The sequence below is a fragment of the Galeopterus variegatus genome, unplaced genomic scaffold (assembly GCF_000696425.1).
Source record: "Galeopterus variegatus unplaced genomic scaffold, G_variegatus-3.0.2 Scaffold317, whole genome shotgun sequence".
Classification (NCBI taxonomy): domain Eukaryota; kingdom Metazoa; phylum Chordata; class Mammalia; order Dermoptera; family Cynocephalidae; genus Galeopterus; species Galeopterus variegatus.
In genome coordinates this window covers 195,631-220,487 of record NW_007726428.1, presented here as the reverse complement: position 1 = coordinate 220,487, position 24,857 = coordinate 195,631, and the positions used below count along the sequence as shown (strand labels likewise).

Sequence of the window (24,857 nt, the reverse complement as noted above, 5' to 3'; positions counted from 1 at the left end):
TAAGCCTATTTTCAATTATCTAGACTACATATAAAATCACCTAATAGAATATGCTATTAAAATGAAGCTTATTTTTAAAAAGTCAATGTACCCTACCATGCTAAAAGGCATATACATATATATGTAATTATATATTCACATGATTTTTGTAAAGACATGTGATATATTGAAAGCCATATGTTATACTTATTTCTAGAATCCAAAGACCACTGTTAAAAAACTATAGACAATCTAAATCAAATATATCTTGGCATGACAAATTAGTGTAAGTTTATATACTTTGTTACCACTCAAGTTTAATATTAATTAAAAGTGTCAGTGTTCCTTTAAATTCTCTAGAGACCATTTAATCCATTTCCACTGCTATCAGAAACACTGGTTGAAAAAAAAAAATCAATACCCATTTGTGAATCTTGAGTATGTATTAAACAAGACACGTCTAACCAGTTCATTTGCACTTGAAAGCAGCCATCTGTAGAAGCCAGCTTTGCCTAAGCAGATATGATTGCTAATAATGTGATATCCCTGTAGACTACAAAGCCCACACAGAGCTATTCAGTATATAGTTCACAGCACTGGCATTAAATTAGTTATGCTGCACTGGTGTTAGAACTACATATACATACATACATATATATATATACACAATCTTGCTCTCAAACCTAAAACCTACTTGATAATATGCTAGTAAACATTTGTTAAATAAAGGAGCATAAAGCAATTCATAAATGCTTCATTTTACTTGAAGTTCAAATTTTAAAATTTTATTTTGGAGGTTAAAACAACATGAAATATTTGATGGTATTCTAGGTTGAAAAGCCAGAGGTCAAATTGTTAAAGGAGGTATTCACAATTCATGTATCTTTCAAGTTTACTACAACATAAAATCGACTTAAGGATTGGTAAAACAGGTTTATCATGCAAGACTATAAAAAAGAAACATCTGATCTCTGAATTCTAGTAATAGAAAATATCCTCATTTTTATCTTCTTTACTCTATAAAAAAATGCCAACACAATGAAGCATATTAACAAATAATCTGAGATTTTAAAAGTCTAATTAGTATTCCTGACAAAGTTCAATCTCAATATATATCTATCGGCATTGGTACAGATGACACCCCTGAAAAATTAATGACTTTGTTTAGTTGTAAAATGCAACTTCTTCCACTCTTTTTAAAAGACAAAATGGCTCTCACTCAACATTGAACCAATTACACCAAGATTTTTTCCCTCCTCTTCTTGGGGTTCCAACAGTTCAATTAAAGTCCTGCTGTTCAGTATGATCTTTCCAATGATACCAATGAGAACAAACTAAATGCTAAATAAACTTTTTTGTATGCTTTCAAAACATGAAACAATAAACCCAAGAGAGTTTTCTTTAAATTCTATAACATTTTCTATGGTAGTCTTCAGATATTAAATTAAATTAAAGATAAACAAAATCTTCCTACAATGTCAGTTTAAACAGCTGAACTATCTATCCATTAGAGGTTACTAGATTTCTCTAAGCAAAATCTAATAATCCAAGGTTAATTCTGCAAAATACTTACATTAAAAAATCATTTACTACTTGTGTATAACATTGCTTCACTATTAGTGTCTGCAAATCAAATTATATTTATTAGCTAAAATGAAGTACAATTTTGGACCTGCCCTCTAGTGTTGAGAAAGCAAATCAAATTCCCAAAGATTTTCAAACAAAAAAAAAGTAAAACCATGAAGTTTCAGTAAGAACAGGTTTTATTTAACTAAGTTTCTATCCTTTTCCTTGAATTAACCATAAGCATATACTACTTCTACTTCAGATATTCAGATATAATAAGCATAATTTTTCATTGGCTATCAGTGAACAAATTCTTTGAAATTATTTACAATTATTTCAAACCAGTTTTCTTTTATTTTCAATTATAGAAAGAAATCTACAAAGCTGACAATTCACACACATTTTAAATGACCTAAAAGCATGTAAGCTTTTCAATCAATTGATAGCAACACTAAACCCTGATAATCTTATTTTATTTTAGACTACACAGTTTAAAAGACAATCATCATTCATTTTTATCATGAATATCTTCACATCAGTGGAAAAACTGAAATATGAAAATAAAAAATAACTCCCTACCTTGACCGCATTTTCAGAACCTTCCTCTTTAAAATCTTCATATTTCATTACTTCGGCCATAATGAAACCCTTTTCAAAATCTGTGTGAATCTTTCCTGCAGCTTGTGGAGCCTTCGTCCCTTTCTTTGAAAAGAAAGACCACAGAAAACTAATTGCATTTAAGGTGACTGATTGTAAGCACAGAGTTTCTTTTCTCTGATCTGCAGTCGGGGTCAACTAAAACTTAGTTTAATATCAGTTAAGATGTCAGGCATACAATTAGTACATTTTCAACACTAGGTACTATCTGTGCAGCAGATTTAGCAAAGATAGATCAGTAGATATTAAAGAAGTGTAGCTTTGTTTTTTCCTAACAGTCATCTACAATTTTATTGATTTAGATGCAGTGGTCTGGTTTTGGTGTAGGTTTCATTTCGATTTTCTATTCTTCACAGCGGAAAAAATAAAGATTTTTAGGTAACTTTCATGCTGAATTATCAAAGGTTTTAAAAAGATAAAAAAAAAACCTCAAAATTTCAGCTCATCTAAAGAACATACAAAAAATCAATACATAAAGGGACATTTTTAAGGCACTTCTAATAAACCATATAATCTATATTCATTAAATAATTTTGAAATTCTCAAAAAATTTTAATAATAAAATTTTTTTAACGTTTTACATAATATACCTTGCCTCTAACCATCAGGAAGGAAACTCAAGTTGATATAGGATGAGAAATGTCTTACAATTATGCCATAAGTTAAATTACAAGGACGTACATTCCAGACACACATAACCATGGAAAGAAATTTGAGAAATTATGGCGACCTAAAGGCTGCTTAATAAAGCATGTTAAAGTGATAAGGAGTCTGACACTATAAAGCACAGTTTTTACAATAAAAGATGTATTGGGTTAATATGGCTACTCACTGATGCTTACCTGACTAAGTATCTTAGCACATTAAATCACAGATACTTACAATCAGTCTTAAGATAAACCAGCTTTCACATTTTCAGCACAGAGCATGCTATCTTTCCCACTTCACATACTTACATTTGGAAGTTTTAAGGCTTTAAAATACATCTTTAAAATAAATAGTAAAAATAAACTCCAGCAATTTGTTTACCAACTTGGATTTGCTTTGACATTATTTTTTAAGTTTATATAAAAGGACCTTGGTTAGAAGTCAAACATTTTTTTTACAAAGGGGAGAAGGGATAAAAGAAAAGTGAATCTCACATTCACAGAAGGCACTTAACATTATGTTGAACTGCCTCCATGTTTCTATCTATATTAAATCAAAATAATTGTAACAATATATTAGTCATCACTGAAAACAGAAATCAAAGCAGCCTTAAAATTTATCATGTAGCATATATTTAAAAAGCATAATGAAAGATTGAATAAGACACTGAGTATACCTAAAAGTTCCTGCATTATTTTTATATTCTGTAACACAGTATTTAGGATTACATATATTTCAAAATATTTTTCAATAGTAACTACTATATTACAATATATTTACATTTAAAAGCAAACCATTACAGTTCAGTTTCTTTTGTCCTCTGGGAATAAATTAGTCATTCTCCCTGGTTGTATTCAGTATACATCAATATTTAAAATACATATCACATTTTAAAAGAAGATTGAACATATAACTCTAAAAATAAACATGACTTCTATGAACTCAAATTAAAAAAAGGCATGAATTATTACACATTGAGTTTATTAGCTTTTTGAGCCCAACTGTGTATCTATGAAGAGCATAATGATGTCATATTGCTTTTATTGCTAAAAATGTAATCCGAGCAAAGCAAAGGAGGAAAGAACCACCCGCAACCCAAACAAACTTAGCGAATACAAAATGAAAAGCAACATCAATTTCACTGCAGACAAACCCAGTCACACAGATTAAGCAAGTACAATACTGGTGCGTCTTATCTCTGACCACAGGAGGAGGGTAGACAGATTCTACAGGATGAAGAAATTCAGACTATGTAATAGGCAGAATCAATTGTTACCTGCCTCAATCAATGCCGCTCCACTTTCACTGTTCAGCAGCTCACAAATAATTAAAGTTATCCTGGACAAAAACCTCATCTGTAATGACTAGCTAACCGCCACCATGACAAACTTCAAAGTCAGTGATATCAATCTGAATTCAATAGTGTGGAACTGGATATAGCTGATGAATAAGTATGAATCTTACCCTGATGGTCCATGCACGCACTTCATCTGGGCCTGCAGTGAAAAAGTATTCTAGTTGGAGTGCTGCAAACCCAGCCTTAATGATCTTTGGCAGAGCGCTGAAATAAAATGAAACAAATTCACTCAACACATAAGTTGATTATGCCAGAGAACAGTACAGAGCTAAAATTATTCATTTCAAGGAGAAAATGTTAAAGATGTTAGTAAATGACCATTCACCTTTCATAATACACTTGAAGAGATCAGAAAGCAAGAAACTATTTCTAAAAACATCCCTTTGAAAATTGGTTTTAATTGTATTAGCCTGAAAATATCATTTTCAATTGTTTACTATAAAAAAAAGAAAAATTAGATCTACCCACCCTATGACTATTCTTGTCCAATATTAGTTATTTCCAGGACTGGGCCACGAAAATAAAATTATTTGGTTGAAATCCAATATTTAAACAATATATTACTGTTACTCAGAAAAAATTATGGCAACTGATTCACCCTTTCCCCTCCCCCACTGAACATGACGAAAGAGTTTTGGCGATCATTCCTCCTCAAAAATATACATAACTAATACTTATGTTATAATTAAAACACCGTACAGAGATGACAGATGACAGTTAAAAACTTAATTTAAAATAAATCTTTTCACTCTGTCTCATGGTAAAGAAAGGAGAAGATTCCCTCTTTATAATGGTAATTACTCTGTCATTTATTATTCTATCAGCGCAAGCAATTAAATTACTGCAAGGAAATAGTTGATAATAAAGTGTAGGGAAAATGAATGCTAATTAACCTTTGTGTCATGTTCGCTTCCAGATACTTCTGTCTCTCCTCAGCACTCAATTCTTGCAACTTGAGTTCCAAGGCTCCACTAAAAGGAATGACCAAGGCACCTGGGTCATACTTGTCCACCCACTCTTTAATTTTTATCAACCTGTAGACAAAAAAGGGCACAACATTATCTTGTAGTGCATGCATGACTGTACCACATTCATTATTATCAAGTAGCACATACATATTCATAAGAATTGCACAGTTTTATGATGCCATCTTTTTGTGTATAGCTTTCCAAGGTCAAGGCATTAACAGGCAGCAACTGCTTCAGGTATATGCCATAATATTTTATTGTAACCTAGTTTTACTTTAGTACATTATATATAAGAACTACTACACAAACATTTTAAAACTTTTTTCAGTTACACTAAATTCGTTCAGCATAAACACCTGTACTCTTGTATAAAGCCTCAATTTCATAATTTATTTTCCTTACCTTACAAAATACATTTAAAAAAAGAGAGAAAACAAAGTTCTGTTGTATAGGAATCACACCTAAAAATGCCAGCTGATATTAGAGCCCTTGAAAAATAAATATTTGTTCCACACAGATATCTACATGCTTGATTTAGATCCTTCTAGGACTAACAATTTACAGTTGTCACTGGTTTTGAGGGAGACTTTTGCTAACCAAAACAAACATGCAGAAATACAGATTTTACAAATATAGTTGATCATGTACACACTGTTCTTATGAACCTGACTTTTGTAGGGTCATGAATAACAGAACTACAGAGGAACTAAATTAATCACGAGGTATTTGCAAAGCCAAATCAGTTAGAAAACTATACCAGTTGTTACCTGAAAAGACATCAAGTCTTTTTTCTTCCAAATCATGGAATATTATGGCAAAGTAGTAATCAGAACATAAATGAAATGAATGTAGTGAATAATTAACTAGATTCCAATCCTTCCACTTCCTAGCTTTTTATTCCTAGGAAGGTTACTAAACCTTTCTAAGCCTCAGTTTCCTCATCTGTAAAAATGGAGATAATAATAGTACATATTATATTGTAAAGAACCTAGAAAAATAATGCCTGCAAATATTAAACAAATAATTGACAGTAATTACTATTGTTAATTTTCATTCTCAGATAATCATAAAATATACTCCTATTATTCTGGAACTGAGTTTAGTATAGAACTGATTATAGATTCCACTGAAATTTATATCAAAAATCTTAATGTATGCCACAATCTTACTTAATTCCACGAGCCTCCTATATTTAGACCAAGGTTTTAATAAGTATTATGACAAAATAATGTGGCAGAAATCCCTTAAATAATCAATATAAATGCCAATTTAGGAGAACAGAAAAACAAAAACTAAATCATAAATCCATTTATCAAAGAAAATCTATCCAACTATCAAAGAAAATGGCAGGGGAGCAGAACCATTAGAAAATTAAGAATATGGCCCACCTGGCAGGATTTAGAACAGGAGAAATGAATGAAAAATCCACACAAAAGTTTGTACATGTTTGTTATACAAAGGAAACTACTTAACATGTTATAGTGGTTTTTGTTCTTAATAGTAAGATATTTTTTTTCCTTTGTTCACATCCTAAAAGATGGACCAACCCCTAAGATTTATTTTGGAATAAAGTATGTGGACTTTAAAATACAATTCAAACCAGATATTTTCTCATCCAAAATTATGAAAGACAGGTTAAAAAAAGGGGGGGGGATTTAAATTGGTATTTCTGCCTATAATAACATCATGGGATCTAAGTTACTTCATACATTCACACTATTCAAACAAAACTCTATATTAAAATATCAATGGTTTAGTAACACTGTTATTATACCAGTTAGAATAAAATATGCAATTAAAAAAAGCAGATCACATACCAAATATAGATTCAATGAAAGTGAAATAAAACAAACCCATGTAAAAGGATAATATAAAAATATCATACACATTTTGTTTTATAAATATGGTCAACATAACTAATAAAACTAGAAGTGTTATGAAACAACAAGATAAGAAATAATTACTTTGGCTAAAACATCAGTTCAGAATAACAATAGTTCTACTCTGTCATTTTAACAGCCTTTCCTGCAGCGTCCTCTGAGGGATTATTTGCATTCCTCAGGTGATCTATTGTACAATTCAGATGAATAAAGACTTACAAATCATTCCTCTACCGCCAATGTGAGACTTTGATCTGGTGAATACACCATTGTACCTTAACTATAATTGGCAAAAAAACCTGACAGTGTAGAGCATCACAAGCTTAATAACAAAGGAGAATATCTCAAAGTGTTGACAGATGATCTTCATAATGCAGAAGCAGAGCTGGTACATTTTAGCAATAAATGAGCACTGAGGTCTAAAGGTCTCTAAAGTGACTGACATCAGACCTGCTATAGCCTTACTAAAAGAAAAAGGTACCGTAGCACTCTCCGTAAAGTGAGTTAGGCTCTTTGCCTGCAAGCTTCACTTTTGTGACTTTCGCTGTCATAGAAAACACAGGGAAGATGAAAAGTGAGTTAGGTTCTTTGGCTGTCTGCTTTACTTTTGTGACTTTTACTATCAAACAAAAGTGAGAAATGTCCCAAAGTGATTTCTAATTACATATTTAATCCTTGGGTAATTAAAAAATGACAATTTCAAGATTGTAGACTGAAATGTATATATTATATCTAATTAGGTCTGATGGTTACAAAAGTGTGATAATGAGGCCAAGATCACAAGTTTGAACCCCATAGGGACCAGTTACCTATTGCAGAAAAACGTCTATTCTCTTGCTACAAACCATACCCCAAACTATAGCTAGTCATCTCAAAAATGTGTGCTATTGGCACATGAGGGATATGGAAAATTAAAGTTGAGCTCAGCACCACTACTAGAAAAACAATTCCAAGCATATTCTGTCAAAGTGCCTGAATAATAATTGCCATGTACAAATGTTAGCAAATGTCTAAAGAAAGCCGTCTAATTGCTAGTGACCAAAATAATGATGCTGATATAGTCACAGCACATCAAATTATATGAGGGAGGGAGAGGAGGAGAAAGAACAGTAAAGGTAAAAGAATCCCAAAGAGTTAAACTGTAAAGTCTTTTGTAGTATTCATTTTGCAAATTTACATGAACAGATTATTACAAGGGGATCCATACTTCTTGATAAGGAGTTGAAGCCAGGTTGTCTTCAAAGTCTTATGAGTGACAAATGGGAGAGTTGTATTTTTCTCCCTGGTAGTGATTCCACAGCAAGGGGACAAAGCAAGGACAACCAGTTTTAAAACTAATAGGTGATGCTTTGAGATACACTGGCAGGTTGTGATGTTAGATTCTTTGGCAGAATGAAATCTTTAGTATCAAATTAGTATTAAATTTACAAAAGATCATCTGTCAAATTTACCTTTAGTCTTATAATTTGGTCTTCTTAGCTAGTCTTGAAATTCCAGATTCCAAAACTTGATTTTCCCAGGGTTAGTTTACATTTTATATTTCTTTTCACAGATACTAATTTTATTACTAAAAATTCTATTTGTTCTTCTTCAAATCTATCTGCTCTTTTTGGGTAATATTTTACTCTTGTTTAATGAATTCTTTGTCCTTTTTTACATTACTTTAAAAGTTCCTTTAAGACTGCTCTTTACTTCTAATTTCTTGAGAATAATTCCCTCCTTCCATTTGTCATCTGCTAACAACTTCTCAGGACAGTTGGTTCCTGTGTATGTGCTGTATTTGTGTGTGTGTGTGGTCATTTTAGCAAAAGCAGTTATGTGTGTGTGGGTGTGTGGGTGGGTGCGTGGTCATTTTAGCAAAAGCAGTTACGTTCCAAGGGAGTCCTGTGATCCCCCGGGTTGAGATGTATCTATGGGATACTTTTGTGGTTGCTTTTTCTGGGGAGATATTACTATAGAGTCCCAGGCTCTGGGTCAGTTCACACGTTTTTAGGCTTAGTGCTTCTGCACTAGGTTATGGGTAATGCATCTTACAATGCAGGCCCAGTATCTAATTTCCTAAAAACACCAACCAACTGGTAACTAAGCAGATGTTGACTACCTATCCCACTGATAATAGGAGAAGAGCAAAAATGACAGAAAAATCCCTGGTTCAAAACCAGAGAGAAAAAAGTCACGAGAATCCCAGGAAGTATAAGGAAAATGTTTGTTCCCTTGTCTGAAAGGGGTGGGGGGCATTTTTCTAATATGTAATCATGGAAAGGATGGCTTCTTTTTTTTTTAAAGTTAAAGATCTCCATTGTTTTACTGTGATTCTAGAATCTGGCAACATGAAGAGCAGCTTCTTCTAGGCTTTATGAGTGAGCCTAGCTCTAGTACCTATAGCCGGAGAATCTGAACCTTGACTCATTTCTGTATGGACACTCAGGCCTCTAAATCACACATTAGCCCAGTTTTCTGAGGGCCATACAATGTCAATTTCATTCTCTACTGTCAATGAACTTCCTTCTTGTTTTTGGCACCTAGAGAGTCCTATTTCTTGCTTTCAATTTTTGCTGTGTGTTCTAAAACTACCACACCACCATTAATACCACCTTTTTCTGGTTATTTAATCTGGTATTTCTATACATTAAGAACAATAAAGGAGCTTCCTGTATCGGCTCAGAAAACCACCTTAACTGGAAGATCTGCACACTAGAGTTAAATCTCCATTTTATAGTGTTCTAATACAATAGCTTTCAAACTTTTTTTGACCACCACCCACAGTCAGAAACAGATTTTACACTTTGACTCAAACATATGGTATACAGACATATTATTTTCACACACATATCCAAACTGAGACAGGTTTCACAAAACAATACCAACCTTTATAAAGGAATAGAACAATCCCAATAGTGCTATTTGATATTTTCCATAAAACCCAAATGCTTGCAACTTAAAATAAATCCCTGAAATAGTTTTCTCTGGCATACTTTCTTTTCGTTTTTCTTTTTTAATTTCTTGTTTATTTTATTTTCTCTGGCATACTTTAATAAGAACTTTAATTTCTTCTTTTCTACACCTCATGCCCTACTAGCCTTTCAACTACCTCCAGTCACTCAAATTCTGACTATATTTTATGAAAATCCTTTAAAGATAGGTCAATCCAGCACTAAAGCCAAGTTATATTACCATTTATGGTATCTTTGTTGAACATTAGAATTCTCCCAAATCTGCTTATTCTACTTTGTAACGTCAAAGTATATTTAAAATCTTTTAAAAATTTTACATATGGTATTTTATTATTAAACCCTTATACAAACCTTACACAGTTTCTGTGTGAACCTATGTTGTCTTCTTTTTTTTTTTAAATCATCTGTGACATTTCTGACTGCATATAACTGGTGGCAAGAACCGTATGTCAATATTCAAAAAATGATGCAACTTACACAAAGGAGGCTCCAGAGCAGGTTAATTCAGTGACTTAACATCACTCAGTCAATGTCATTAAGAACCTGGCCTTTACTAAACTAGCTCCCTTCATGTTGTTCATGGTTTGGATATACCATTAATCCCGGGGCACTGATAAACACAAATGTCGTTTCTACTTTCCTCCCTTGCAGTTTTACTCTCATTTCTATTACAACTGCTCAGAGTCCCAAAGAATGACTTCAAGGTATCACAATCCTCTTTTCCACTTTCCAAACATGATCTATCCAAATTAAAATAAATTTACAGTGTTCTAAAAGAAAAAAAAAAGAAAAAGGTAAGGCTTATGGAAGGTAAGATTATCTTCTTAAAGATGACATATATATTTTAATCAATCTAGTTATTTCACAAATGGCAATAAACAATACTAGAAACCTGCACTAAAATTAATACCACAAACAATATACAAAATAAAATATGTCATAAATGATGTTATCCCAAAGTAAAATAATTAGCTCTATAAAATCTACAATTTTCAACTCTTCAAAATTTTTTGTTTGAATAAAGTTATTAAAATATATCTTTACTTTTATTTCCTCTTGTAAACATTCTCTGAATGGAAGTCATTAAGGAAGTCAGTGATAAAAAAAAAAAAAAAAGAGGGAGAAAGAAGAAATACCAAAAAAGTAAATTCTAGTCTAATTGACTAGTGTCTGGAAATCTAATCCTTCTTTTAAAGGCAGCCCCATCTTTGATACATCTAAGAGTCTTCAAGTTTCAGTGTTCTTGCCTGACTTCATGGAGTTGTGTAGAATAACAATATAACTTTGCTACTCCAAGTATGAGCATATCACTTGGGTGCTTGAATCTTGGGCTCTACCCCAGATCAGAATCTGCATTTTTTTTTTCTTTTTGTCTTTTTTACTGACTGGCAACGGGATCGCAACCCTCGGTGTTGCGCCCGCACTGCGCTCAGCCAGTGAGCGGGAACCAGTCTCCACATGGGATCCGAACCCTCGGCGGGAGCGCCACCACGCTCCCAAGCGGCGCACTCTCCAGTGCGCCACCGGGCCGGCCCCAGAATCTGCATTTTAACAAAATCCCTAGGTAATTCATATGCATGTTAAAAAAAAAAAAAGAAAGAAAAAAGAAAAAGAGAAAAGACATATACATGTTAAACTTCCAGAAGCATTGAGCTAAGGAACTTTAAAAATAAAAGCACATTGGGGCCAGCCCGGTGGCGCACTGGATAGTGCGCCGCCTGGGAAGCGCGGCGGCGCTCCCGCCCGAGGGTTCGGATTCCACATACAGACCGGTTCCCGCTCACTGGCTGAGCGAGGCACGCGAGCAGCGCCGAGGGTTGCGATCTCGTTGCCGGTCCCCGGTCCGGTACGGGGGCAACACTGAGGGTTGCGATCCGTTGCCGGACACGGAAAAAGACAAAAGACAAAAAAATAAAATAAAATAAATAAATAAAAGCACATTAACTTAAAGCATGGAAATGTCTGAGATGGTTATGCAGACAACCCAACTGGTAACAAAGCAGATGTTGACGATCTATCCCACTATTAAAGAAGAGCAAAAATGATAGAATAATATATCTGGTTCAAAATCAGAGAGAAAAAGTCACTAGAATTTCAGAAAGTATAATGAAAATGTTTGCTACGAATCCACTGCAGTATTAAAGCAGCTTCAGGTTCACAGTAAAAATAATTAAATAATTTAGACAGAATTACTATGGTCAACAGTTTTTAACTTTATAAGACATAATCATGCCTCTCTTATTCTAATAAGCCTCAAATCTGGAAAAACATTTATAGTAAACATGTTTAGCTTTGGAGTCTAGATTCAGAATACAAGAAGTGATTCCAGCAGAGAGAACTTTGTGAAATCTGAATTCATATCAAGTGAAAGGACTATTACCACAAATTGTTTGCCTTGAGGAACCACTGTCTGAAAGCCCCATTTCATTTTGCGGTCACTATAGCAAGGTGGAGCGAGTGCGTGTGTGTGTGTGAGAGAGAGAGAGAGAGAGAGAGAGTGTGTGTGTGTGTGTGTGTGTGTGTGTAAGGAAATAAATTCTAGAGAAATGGATATTCCTTTTGCAGCAAATAAAAATCAGATTTCAGGCTTTCTATTTCAAGGATTAACAAGCTTTCTGACTCTTGTGATAACTGAAAGGCTAACACAAAATTGAAACAATAGGCATTAATGACAAGCAGGCAATCTTCAAAGCAAATTTTAAAAACTGGACTATACTTATCCCAACACTTTGGGCTAACCATGACTGCGATTTTTTTTAACCCTCAGTATGCTTAAAAAGATAATACATGCAATTAATCTATATGTGATGAACATGTAACAACTGTATAAAAATAGTTTCTATGTTTAACAAAAAGTCTCCATTTTTAAAAAGTTCTTTGCAATGAATAAGCACGTGGAAAGGAAACATCAGGGTAAATTCTAATTAGTTTGAGTCAATTATAGTTCTCCATTCTCCAGCTGGCAAATGGTTTGAGAGTGAGCATGTGAACCAATTCTGGTCAATAGAGCCAATGGGGCATAAGGGGAAGCCTGCTAGGGGGCTTCAGAAAAAGGTTTCAAAAGGTCCCTTTGGCTTAAAAAGAAAAAAAAGAAGAGAGTCTCTGCTGGACACTATTTTGGATCTTACTCCTGGAACTCTAGCAGCCATTTTGTGACCATAAGAATAGACATGGGGAAAGATGGGAAAAATCCTTGTTCTTGATTATATCAAGAACTGAATTAACGAACCCAGGAGACAAACTACCTTGGGTCTTATTATGTACTGGGATTGTTTCTGTTATTTGTAGCTGAAAGCATCCTGGTACTGACAATGATGACATTTTGTGGTTATCCTCATTTAAATATCTGACTACATCTCCTCTTAACTGATTTAACTCCAATTGTTTTTTAAGACAGGCTCCTCTAGAGCTTTCCCTGAGCTCCCATATGGGTAGGCACTATCATCACCACATTCCATTGTACATTATAAATTGCCTATTTTCTTTACCACCTCCCAGTATAGAAAAAAACTTCTTGTGGTCAAGGGCTGTGTCTTTGTTCCCTGCTATATCCACAGAACCCTCCTAGCACAGTGCCTGGCACATAGTAAATGCTCAAACATTTTTTGAAGGGATAATATGGTGGAAAGAGCTTTAGCTAGTAACTAGCTGAGAGACTCCAGACAGTTATTTAACATTCTTAGTTTTACTTTACTCATCTGCAGACTGGTCTAGACCAGTAGTTTTCAATCTGTTCTGAGTTCCCTAAAGGATTTCCCAAGGTAGGAGGAGAAAGGGTGGGGAGAGAAAGGGAGAAAGAAATAGTGAGTTTTTGAAACCTCCACTTTTGCATTTCAACCAGTGCTGCTTCATTTCTATATACTGGGCTTCTGCATAAGATTTCAACTGAAGACAGGGTTCTGCTATTTTTAATAACTCTAAAGTTCACTGATTGAATGATACTTTTCAGATGGAAAATTTTATCATTTTATGGCTATGCCAGAAATTGAACAAGTACAAATGTTGAGATTTTCAGGCACTTCATTCAGATTTCTGCTTAAATGCTACAAGGGTACTTCAAAAAGTCTGCAGAAAAATAGAATTAAAAGATGAGGTAAAAGAACATTCAGAAGAACACATGATTCTTACAGACCCTATGTACCTTTCTTTTGCCAGAGTCAACCTTTAGAAATCAGTAAGGTATAGTTGCCTTGACCATTAGAGGCATGCTTATTTTTTAGCTAGAATGGTAAAGTGAAAATTACAATAAAACCTAGGGGGAGCAAACCTAATGGTTGTAAGGCTATATTAAAAAAAAAATTGATAGTACAGCGAGATTATTTTTATTCCCAAGTTATATCTGTGGCTGGAACTACTTCAAGTCTGAACCATCAAGCTACTAACCACCTCACAGTTCATTGTGAATGTACCAAAATGAGCACCTCAAACTTTTAGATGCTCCCTGAATCTCTGGCTTCTTACCCTCTTTCAATGTTATTAAGATTTGTGTTCACACTAAATGGCCCCAAGCAGGCTATATATTTATTTTTGAAATTCTGGAGCACTGTTTCTCAAAATATAGTTTGTGAACAACCTGTCAATCCAGGGCTTTACAAAAAAGAAACAAAAAACCCCCTTAAATTTACGATTTCTGGAAGTGGGAATTTGCATTTAACTCTTACAACTTGTATTAGTCTGTTTCTGTTGCTTATAACAAAATACCTGGAACTGGGTAATTTGTAAGAAAACAAAATTTACTTCTTACAGTTTTGGAGGATGGGAAGTCCAGGGAACACTTCTGGTGAAGGCCATGGTGGTGGCAACAGTGACCCAGGAATCTCACATGTCAGAAATGGCAGAGCAGAGAGAGAGAGACTCTCCAAAATACCTGGAACTGGGTAATTTGTAAGAAAACAAAATTTACTTCTTACAGTTTTGGAGGATGGGAAGTCCAGGGAACACTTCTGGTGAAGGCCATGGTGGTGGCAACAGTGACCCAGGAATCTCACATGGCAGAAATGGCAGAGCAGAGAGAGAGAGACTCTCACGTGCTTTCTTTTTAAAGCCCTGAGAACCATGCCCATGACCACCATTACTAATCCACTCAATATGGCATGGTCCTTTCAATCTAATCACCTTTTAATTACAATAGGGTTTCCCACTCTCAAACACTTACAGTGGGGATTAAGCTTCAATGACTTTGGGGGGCCATTCAATCCACAGCATAGCTCTTTGTACTCTGATGTCTGAGAGTCACTATTTTTGAATTTGCATCTGTTCTTTGCAAGTTTATATTCTAGTCTTAAACACTACACATACAAATACTGTGTAATTACAGGTATCATGAGGTATGAAACCAATATTTTTATCTTGAGACTATGAAAGTCTGTTACCTGTGAGAAATTTTCCTATGTTATGATCCTATACACAATATGAAATTATTTCTGGCCATGTGGCCCTAGGATAAACTATCTCTCTTTTCCATTTTTATTCAAAGACAACATCAGGTTAACGCAGTCTATAATTGAAATATAAACTTATAGAGAGAGCCACAAATCTTGACTTAACTATCACAGATATATTTTCTGAGAATGTAGATGGTGTCAGAAATGGGACTTCCATATCCAGACTATTTATGAAGATGAAGAAAATCAAAAGACTACCTTTGATATTTTGGGAAGATGGGGAGAGGATGCCAGGATAAAAGTGAGTGTGTCTATGTGAGGAAGAGAGGAAGATCATGTATTGCAGCACATGTGCCATAGTGGTAATATGCCAAAAAAACACAGTACCATAAAGATACTGAGTCCTTTTGAGACTAGCCGAAACTTATGAAGGGCCAGTAAATGATAAAAACTAAACTGAGATAGAAATATATTTAACAAAAGATGTGTAAGATTTATACCTGGAAAACTACAAAACACCATTGAAAGAAATTAAAGAACTAAGCAAATGGAAAAACATCCCATGTTACTGGATTGGAAAACTTAATATTGTTAAGACAGAAATATTCCCCAGTGTTCTACAGATCCCTGCCTTTTTTGCATAAATTGACAAGCTGATCCTAAAATTCATATGAAAATGCAAGGACCAAAAATAGCCAAAACAATCTTGAAAAAGAACAGAGTTACAGGACTTGCCCTTCCCTCTTTAAAACTTACTATATATGTAACTGGTATAAGGCTAGACATATAGATTTATGGAATAGAACACTGAGTCCAGAAATAACCCATATATCTATGGTCAATTGGTTTTTAAAAATTGTGGTAAAAGACACATAACAAAATTTACCACCTTAACCATCTTGTACATTTATCAAGTGTAACTAGTGTTAACTATATTCACATTGTCATGCAAGAAATCTCAGAATTTCTTCATCTTGCAAATCTGAAACTCTATATCCATTGAACAAGACCTCCCTGTTTCCCCCTATCCCCAGGCCTTGGCAACCACTATTCTATTCTGCTTTCTGTTTCTACGAGTTTGGTTACTTTACATTCCCCATATAAGTGGAATCATATAGTATTTGTCTTTTTGTGACTGGAATATTTCACTTAGCATAGTGCTCTCAAGGTTCATTCATGTTGTAACATGTGACAGGACTTCCTTCTTTTTTAAAGCTCAGTAATAATATTCCACTATATCTATACTACATTTTCTTTATCTATTTACCTGTTGATGGATATTTGGGTTGCTTCTATCTCTTAGCTATTGTGAATAATGCTGCAATGACGATGGGTATGCAAATATCTCATCAAGATCTTGTTTTCAATTCTTTTGGGACTGCTGGATCATACAGTAATTCTATGTTCAGTTCTTGAGGAATCACCAAACTGTTTTCCACAGTAGCTGTACCATTTTACATTCCTACCAGTAATTAATGCACAGCAGTTCCAATTTCTCCCTGTCTTTGTCAGCACTTGCTATTTTCTAGTTTTGGGATTTTTTTTTTTTTTGGCAGCTGGCACATAAGGAGATCCAAATCCCTGACCTTGGTATTATCAACACTATGCTCTAATCAAAAGAGCAAACCCACGAGCCTTTGCTGAGTGTGAGATGACACCTCATTGTGATTTTGATTTGCAGTTCTCTAATGATTAGTTTGTAAGCCATTTGTATATCTTCTTTGGGAAATGTCTATTCAAGTCCTTTGCCCACCCACCCACTCTTTTTTTTCGTGGTTGGCCAGTATGGGAATCTGAGCCCTTGACCTTGGTGCTATAACACTGCGCTCTAATAAACTGAGTATTCTGGCCAGCTCCCCCTTTGTCCATTTTTTAACTGGGTTATTTGTTTGTTTGTTGTTGAGTTTATGGTAAGTTGATTTTTGACAAGTGTACCAAAACAATTCAATGGGTAAAGAATAGTCAACTAATGGTGCTTAGACAACTGGATATCCACACACAAAAATGAAAATTGACCAAACATCTAAAGGTAAGAGTTTAAAATTAAAAATTTTGTGTACCAAAAGACACTATCAAGAAAGTGAAAAGACAATCCACAGAATGGGAGAAAATATTTGGAAATCATGTAGCTGACTGGGATCCAGTAACCAGAATATTCAAAGAACTCTTACAATTCAACAAAAAGAGGAGAAACTAAACTTAACTACAGGCAAATAATTTGAATAGACATGTCTCTGGGAGGACGTACAAATGGCAATAAACATATGAAAAGGTGTTTATCATTAGTCATCAGAAGAAAGCAAATCAAAACCACAAGGAGATACCACTTCACACCCACTAGGATGGCTATAATTCCAAAGACAGACAATAATAAGTATTATATCTATACAATGAAATACTATTCAGCCGTAAAAAGAAATGAAGTACTGATACATGCTACAATATGGATGAACACTGAAAACATTAAGTAAAAGAAGCCATATGCAAAAGGCAACATATTATATGATTCAGTTTATATGCAATAACCTGAATAGGTAAATGCAGAGACAGAAAGCAGGCTAGTGGTTGCCAGGGGCTAGGTAGAGGAGCCAAAGGGGAGTGCTTGTTAATGGGCATGGGTTTCTTTCTGGGGTGATGAAAATGTTCTGGAATTAATGGTGATGGTGACACGACACTGTGAATATATTAAAAACCACTGAATTGTGCAATTTAAAAGGGACAATTTTGTGCATGTGAACTTTATCCAAAAATAAAAATCCCCAAAACTAAACTGAGAACTAATCTAAAGATTTTAAAAAACGGAAATGCTAATATTCCCCACATTATGATTCTATAATGTCTGACCTTCCTTCAGAGGTAGTATGGGCCAATTAAAAAAGCAGAGATTTTGGAGTGAAGTAAACATCAATTCAAATTACAGCTCAACTGCATACTAGCTATAAAATCTTGGGAAAGCCATTTAAGCTTCCTGAGCCTCAGTTTAATCGCCTATATCAAAAATAATAATACCTACTCTCACAGGTTGATGTTAGGACTAAAGTGCCTTGAGTTGAATATAGGAGACCTTCAAACGTTAGCCCCCAATCTTAGCTGTATCCTTTCAGTGAGTGGGTCATTCTCAATAGTTAGTGTAGAGTTAAAAATACTGTTAGATTGCCTGACAGTAGGAGCTCTTTTTAAGAATCAGGTCTCTATTTCTGAGAAGTCTTGCTTAAGTAAATCTTTATAGATAGGGAGGTAACTGGGAGGGAAAGGATTCAAGCACAAAGAGTGCAAAAATATATACTAAGCAACTATGTGTATTAATACGCTAGAAACTGGGGATGCAACTTTGGAAAAGGAGTATAGGGGTGGGGAAGGAAAAACAAACAGGTAATTGTAAAAGTACATGACAAGTGTAATGACCGGGGAAGTGTGATGTCATAGGCACCACAATGGGGAGAAGGTGCACAATCTCAATATAAGATTTTGGTCTCACAGCTGGTTAGAGTACAGCTTTAAAACATCAAGGTCATGGGTTCAGATCCCTGCATACCAGCCAGCCACCAAAAAAAAAAGGAAAAGACCCAAGATATTTTGGCCTCATTTTTCAAATCAAGACTTTTAGGAAAAAAATCTAATACATTTAATGGTCTTTTCAACTGCATACTTAAAACGTTTTTTCAGGTCAATTTAGTTAGAGTAAGAAAGCAGAAAAGGAAAGGTTTTTGTTTACAACAGAGCTGCAATTTTGTGGGGCTAGTAAGAAACTCCCAAGGGAAAGATAAAGATGGGTGTATGTATCAGAACTCACTTACATAGACATCCTTTCCCAAATGGATCCTTCTTCTCAAAGTTCTTCTTTAAATTAAACTTCTGGAGGATGCTTCCTTATTCTAATAAGAGTCCATTCCATGATCCTATTTATCCAAATCCCCTCACTATTTACCATGTGGGGTATATGTGAGTTTCTTAAATGAGCAGACACAGTAAGATACAAAGCCAAGGCAAACAGTCATGTAAAAAAGGGAAAGTCACTGTTTCTGTATCTTTAGAGAAAAGGGATTTAGGGCAGGGGAGAAACAAGCAGCACTTAAAAAGCAATGGGCTCTTCTCAAACTTCAATAGTCACAAATAGAGACATGAAACTATTCCTACTAACATATATTTTCAGAGAAACTAAATGGAACCATGTTAGATGAGAAATGTCTTGAAAAAACAGCCACTCTATATCTTTTTATCTATCAGTAGTGTGTAACCTATGGCAAAACTTTCAGCTGCTTCTAAAAGACGACTTATTCTTTCTTATCAGAATGCTTATTTTAATAACATAATTTGTGTGCACAGCCTTACACAAAGTGTCAACTAGCTTAATGGAATATTTTGGACAGAAGAAAAAGAATAATTGGGAAATGTGTGGGAGTAGAATCATATCCGCCAAAATCTGAAGTTGGTTTCATAGCTTGCAGTTTGTCCTAGCAATCAATAATAAGCCAGAGCTCATTATTTCACTGAAAAGACATTGTATGTAAAATGAACTTTTGTAAATAAAATACAAAAGTTAATTTATTTAATTAAGAGGATCCTATAATTAAAGGACTCCCACAATCTGTTTACAAAGGAGGCAGTATAGAATACGGTTACAGAACACTGGGGACCAGAAAAAGGAGGGATCCTGGCCACACCATGGAACTTTCTAAAGTCTCCGTTTTCTCACCTGTAATTAGAGATAATAATAATATCTACTTCACAGAGTTGTGATGATTAAATGAGAAAGTACATGTAAGATGCTTAGCATGGTACCTGATACAAGGTAAGTGCTCAACATGTATTAGCTATATTACTTATAAAGTGAAGAACAGCTTTGTCTTCTTTGAACACCTCGATGTTCAGACCACAATTTCTTAAACAGAATTGTGTTGTACTTACCTGTGATCTGGCTGTCAATCAGATTTATCTGAGAAGGCAGGTCTAAGCACTAACTATTTCAAAGGCATTTCTTTTTCTTTCTTCCTTAAATTGTCCTGTCTGCAGTGCAGACAAATAGCAAATTTTGCTACTCAAAAATCATTGCTGATTGATACTCTTGCAGCTTCTAAGAAGGGGCAAAAAACTACTTTAGGGATGCAAATATCATACAAGAAATAGATTTGAAGTAAACCAATACAAAGCATATTTGACTTTGTTATATTTTCTAAACCAATATCAGTTTAAGCAGACAGTCTAGGCTACTTGGCTCTGGGTATGAAGAGCGATTTACCATATTTTGTGCCCACATGGGAAGAGACAAAACCAATGAAACATTTGTTCCTTAGACCCCATTCCCAGTGCAAAGGTTTCTCTTCACCACCCTGGCACATTGCCTGTTACACTTATTTACTGTTTTCAAATAAATTAATTCATTTGAAAGGAAATTGCCAAGAATAATTTCATTAATATTATAATTAAATGAATATTCTTGAGTGGTTTCTCTTACTTTAGTACAAGATTTGTGCTCAGAGTAAACATCAGAATAATAATTATAAATCAGAAATCAAATGCTATGCAATTTACTTAAGCCCATATTTAATTTTGTTCCCAGTGTTGATACAGAACAGTTTTCCATCTTCTAAAAATCAGTCTAACAGTCATTAAGTGTACCTTATCTTTCCATTGTAATCAAAAAAAGAAAATGAAAACAATGTATCACTGTTTGTCTATCAAATCAGTAATTAAAACAACAACAGCCCAGTGTTGGCTGGGGTTAAGGCAAATGTACTTTCTTGAATGGCTACATGGTTGTTCCTTGTACTTTATTAAAAAAAAAGTCAAACAACCAAAAGAAAACATAGTACATCAATATAACAATATATCACACAGCAATTAAAAACAGTATTATAAAATATGTGGAAAACATTCATGATACACTCAGAATATTTATTCACAGGAGAAGTATTCGTTAAATATTAACTATGTATCAGACACTGTGCTAGCTAGATAGATGCTGGGTTGGTAGGACTAATAAAACACTCATTGTCCTCGTCTCCACAAAGATTACCAACTCCGCCTGTTTATCTCTCTAGGTATTTTATATGCATATTTATACACACCTGATAGGAAATGAGGAGTCGCTGATAGCTTTCTAAAGAAAATTATTTTTTATTGAGGTAGAATTAACAAAGAATTAAAATGTATAGATCTTAGATGTTTACGTCGGTGAGTTTTGAAAATTTTATATACACATGTAACCACCCCCCGAAAAAGATATAGAACATTCCCATTTTCCCAGGAAGTCCCGTTATGCCCCTTCCCAGTCACTCCGCACCTCTTCTTCATGTTGCTCTGTGCATTTTATTGGGAGGTGTATGATTTTCATAGTATAAATATACCACAATTTATTTACCCGTTCTCCTATCGATGGACATGTGAGTTGTTTCCAGTTTTGGGCTATCATGAATAAGGCTGCTATTAATATTTCTGTGTAATAAAACATTGATAACGCATGAACATGTTTTCTTTTTTCTTGGAAATACAGCACTGAAAATTGGAATTACTGGATTACAATGTACGGATGCTTAACTTAAAAGAAACAGCCAGTTTTCCAAGGTGGCTGATGACAGTTCATGTTGTTCCACTGCCTTGTCCATGTTTGGTGCTGTTGGTAATTTTGATTTTAGCCATTCTAAGAAGTATGAAATCATATTTAATTGTAGTTTTAATTTGCCTTTCTATGATGATTTAAAGATGCTGAGTACCTTTCCCTGTTTATTCACATCTCTTCTTTTCTGAAGTGTATGTTCCAGTCTTTTGCTCATTCTAAAAATAGGGCCATTGGTCTTTATATTATCGTTCATTTGTAGAAATTCTAAACATATATTCTGAATACAAGTTCTTTGTCAAATAAATGTGTTGCAAATATACGTATTTTTCCAGCATGTGGCTAGTGTATTCATTTTCTTTTCTTTTTTTTTTTGTGGCTGACTGGTATGGGGATCCAAACCCTTGAACCTGGTATTATCTTTTTTTCGTGTCCAGCAACGGATTGCAACCCTCAGTGTCGCGCCCGTACCGGACCGGGACCGGCAACAGGATCGCAACCCTCGGTGTTGCCCCCGCACCTCGCTCAGCCAGTGAGCGGGAACTGGTCTGTATGTGGGATCCGAACCCTCGGCGGGAGCGCCGCCGCGCTCCCAAGCGGTGCACTGTAGCAGTGCGCCACCGGGCCGGCCCCTTGACCCTGGTATTATAACACCATGCTCTAATAACTGAGCTAACTGGCCAAACCTCATTTTCTTAATGATCCTTTTTTTCCTTAATTTACTTTTTTAAATTGACAGATAAAGTTATATGTATTTATTGTGTACAACATGATGTTTTAAAACACATACACATTGTGGAATCATTAACATACGCATTACCTCACATAGTTACCTTTTTTGTGGTGAGCTTAATGATGTTTTTTGATGAACAGAAGTTTTTCACTATAATGAGGTACATGTTTTTTTCTTTTTATAGTTAGTGCATTTTGTGACTCATTCAAGAGATCTTTGCCTATCGCAAGTCACAAAGATATCTTCTTATGCTTCAGTGAAGGATGTGAAATGAGAAAATGTCAGAGTGAAAATGTTTAAAGTGAATCAGAATGCCCTGTAGACAACAAGAAGCTACAGTCAAAGATGATAAGGTAGGAGGCTGTTACCTAACTAAAAAATGAGGTGATGAGGTTTTAGTCTTGTTTGATAAGCAGTGTAACTGAAGAGGAAGGAATAAACAAAGGCCAGATTTAAAAGGAAAAATATGGAACTTGGTAATTAATTGAACATAGAATATGAAAGAAGATATGTTAAAATGATTTGAAGAACTTAAGCCTGTGAAATGATTCAGAAAGTAATGATACTATTAACAAAGATAGGAAAGTCTGAAACTAGACTCTATTGTGGATGTTATTATAGGAAAAAATAAGGAGTTTAGTTTTACACATATTACGTTGAGTATGATAATGGAATATTCAAATGGAGATTTCTTGTTGATAGTCAGGAATAATGAGAGCTGAAAAGGACAAAGAGGCAAGACTATACTGCAGACTTATGACTCATTAGCAGAAAGCAGTGCTTTTCAAAGCACCCCTGTACCAGCAACATCAGTACCACCTGGGAACTCATTGGACATGACAGTTATCAGGCCCCATCCCAGACCTACTGAATCAGAAACTCTGGAGGTGAGGCCCAGCAGTGTGTGTTTTAAGAAATCCTCTAGATGATTCTGATTCACACTAAAGTTTGAGAACCACTAGCTCATAGAGTACAGTTGAGGTATAAGCACATAGAGCAAATGAAAAAGTTAACAGAGTCCCTCAATTACCAATCCCTAGGGAAGAGTCATGGCAGGTAGAGAGAAAATCTGTAGAGAAGGGATTAGAAGTGAAAGGCTAATATATCTGTCACCTAAAAGCCAAGCAGAAGAGAAGGTCATGAAGTTTCTAAGTTCAGCTTATTCTGAGACAGAGACAGAAAGACAAAGACAAGCACACAGAATGAAAGTACTCTTTCATCCACTACTGACCCGTCTCCCCACCCCTACCCCCCAAATGTGGGTCATACTGTTATGAAGAAAAAATATTATTCATGATTTTTCCATCTAGCTTTCCTTTAAGTAAGAGAAATCTGAAAGTAATAATAAAAAGTATACTGAAATACAACCACATTTCTTTAAAAGAGAAAAGAGAAATATAATTTCATTTAATACTTATAATAATGCTTTAAGTTGATATAATTTGTCTACAGCACTGGACACAGGATTCAAGCCCACTTGACTACAAAGTTCCCAATATTTCTACTACGAGTTGCCTGTTTATTTTAAAAAACTCAAGTTGTAAACTGAGCTATATTTTTCAAATGATATTTATTCTTCATGAAGCCTGCTGAACTTTTTTGGCTGCTCAAGTGACAATGAATGTATACAATGCTTTAAAGGAGGAAGAAAAGAAATGAGCTGTAGTGTGAAAGGCAAGTGGTGTCAAAATAAGTTGTTCTAAAGACTGGAGAAATAACATCATGCTTATATGCTACTGGGAAACATCCACTAAGGAAGGAAAACCTGATGATGCAGGAGAGAGAGAGGAACTACTGCAGTAGCTGAAGGGGGACATATAAATCACTTGTACAACAGAAAGGCTGTTTTTGGCTAAGCACATAGCCTGGGGTTAGCAAATCACTGCCAACATTTTGTATATCCTACAGGCAGAGGTTTTTACATTTTTAAATGACTTCTAAAAAACAAAACAAGAATAAAATTTTGTGACAGTGAAATATGAAACTCAAACTTCAGTGTCTAGAAATGAAATTTTATTGCAACAATGAAATGCCCATTTGTTTATGTATTATCTGCTTTCACATTCCAATGACAAAGTTGAGTAGCTGCAACAGAGACTGTGTGGTCCTCAAAGCCAAAAATATTTACTATCTGACCTAGTATAGAAAACATTTGCTGACCCCTGGCATACAGAG

General features: G+C 34.7%; 1 protein-coding gene across 1 annotated transcript in view; it reads right to left on the bottom strand.

The window, feature by feature from the left end:
* The window catches only part of OLA1 (Obg-like ATPase 1), a 169,932-nt gene that overhangs the window by 1,615 nt on the left and 143,460 nt on the right, over positions 1–24,857 (bottom strand). The window contains exons 7-9 of the mRNA XM_008567385.1: positions 5,101–5,241; positions 4,315–4,411; positions 2,125–2,247 (exon numbers count right to left, since the gene is read on the bottom strand). Coding sequence (XP_008565607.1) covers positions 2,125–2,247; positions 4,315–4,411; positions 5,101–5,241 — 361 coding nt within the window. The remainder of the gene's footprint in view (positions 1–2,124; positions 2,248–4,314; positions 4,412–5,100; positions 5,242–24,857) is intronic.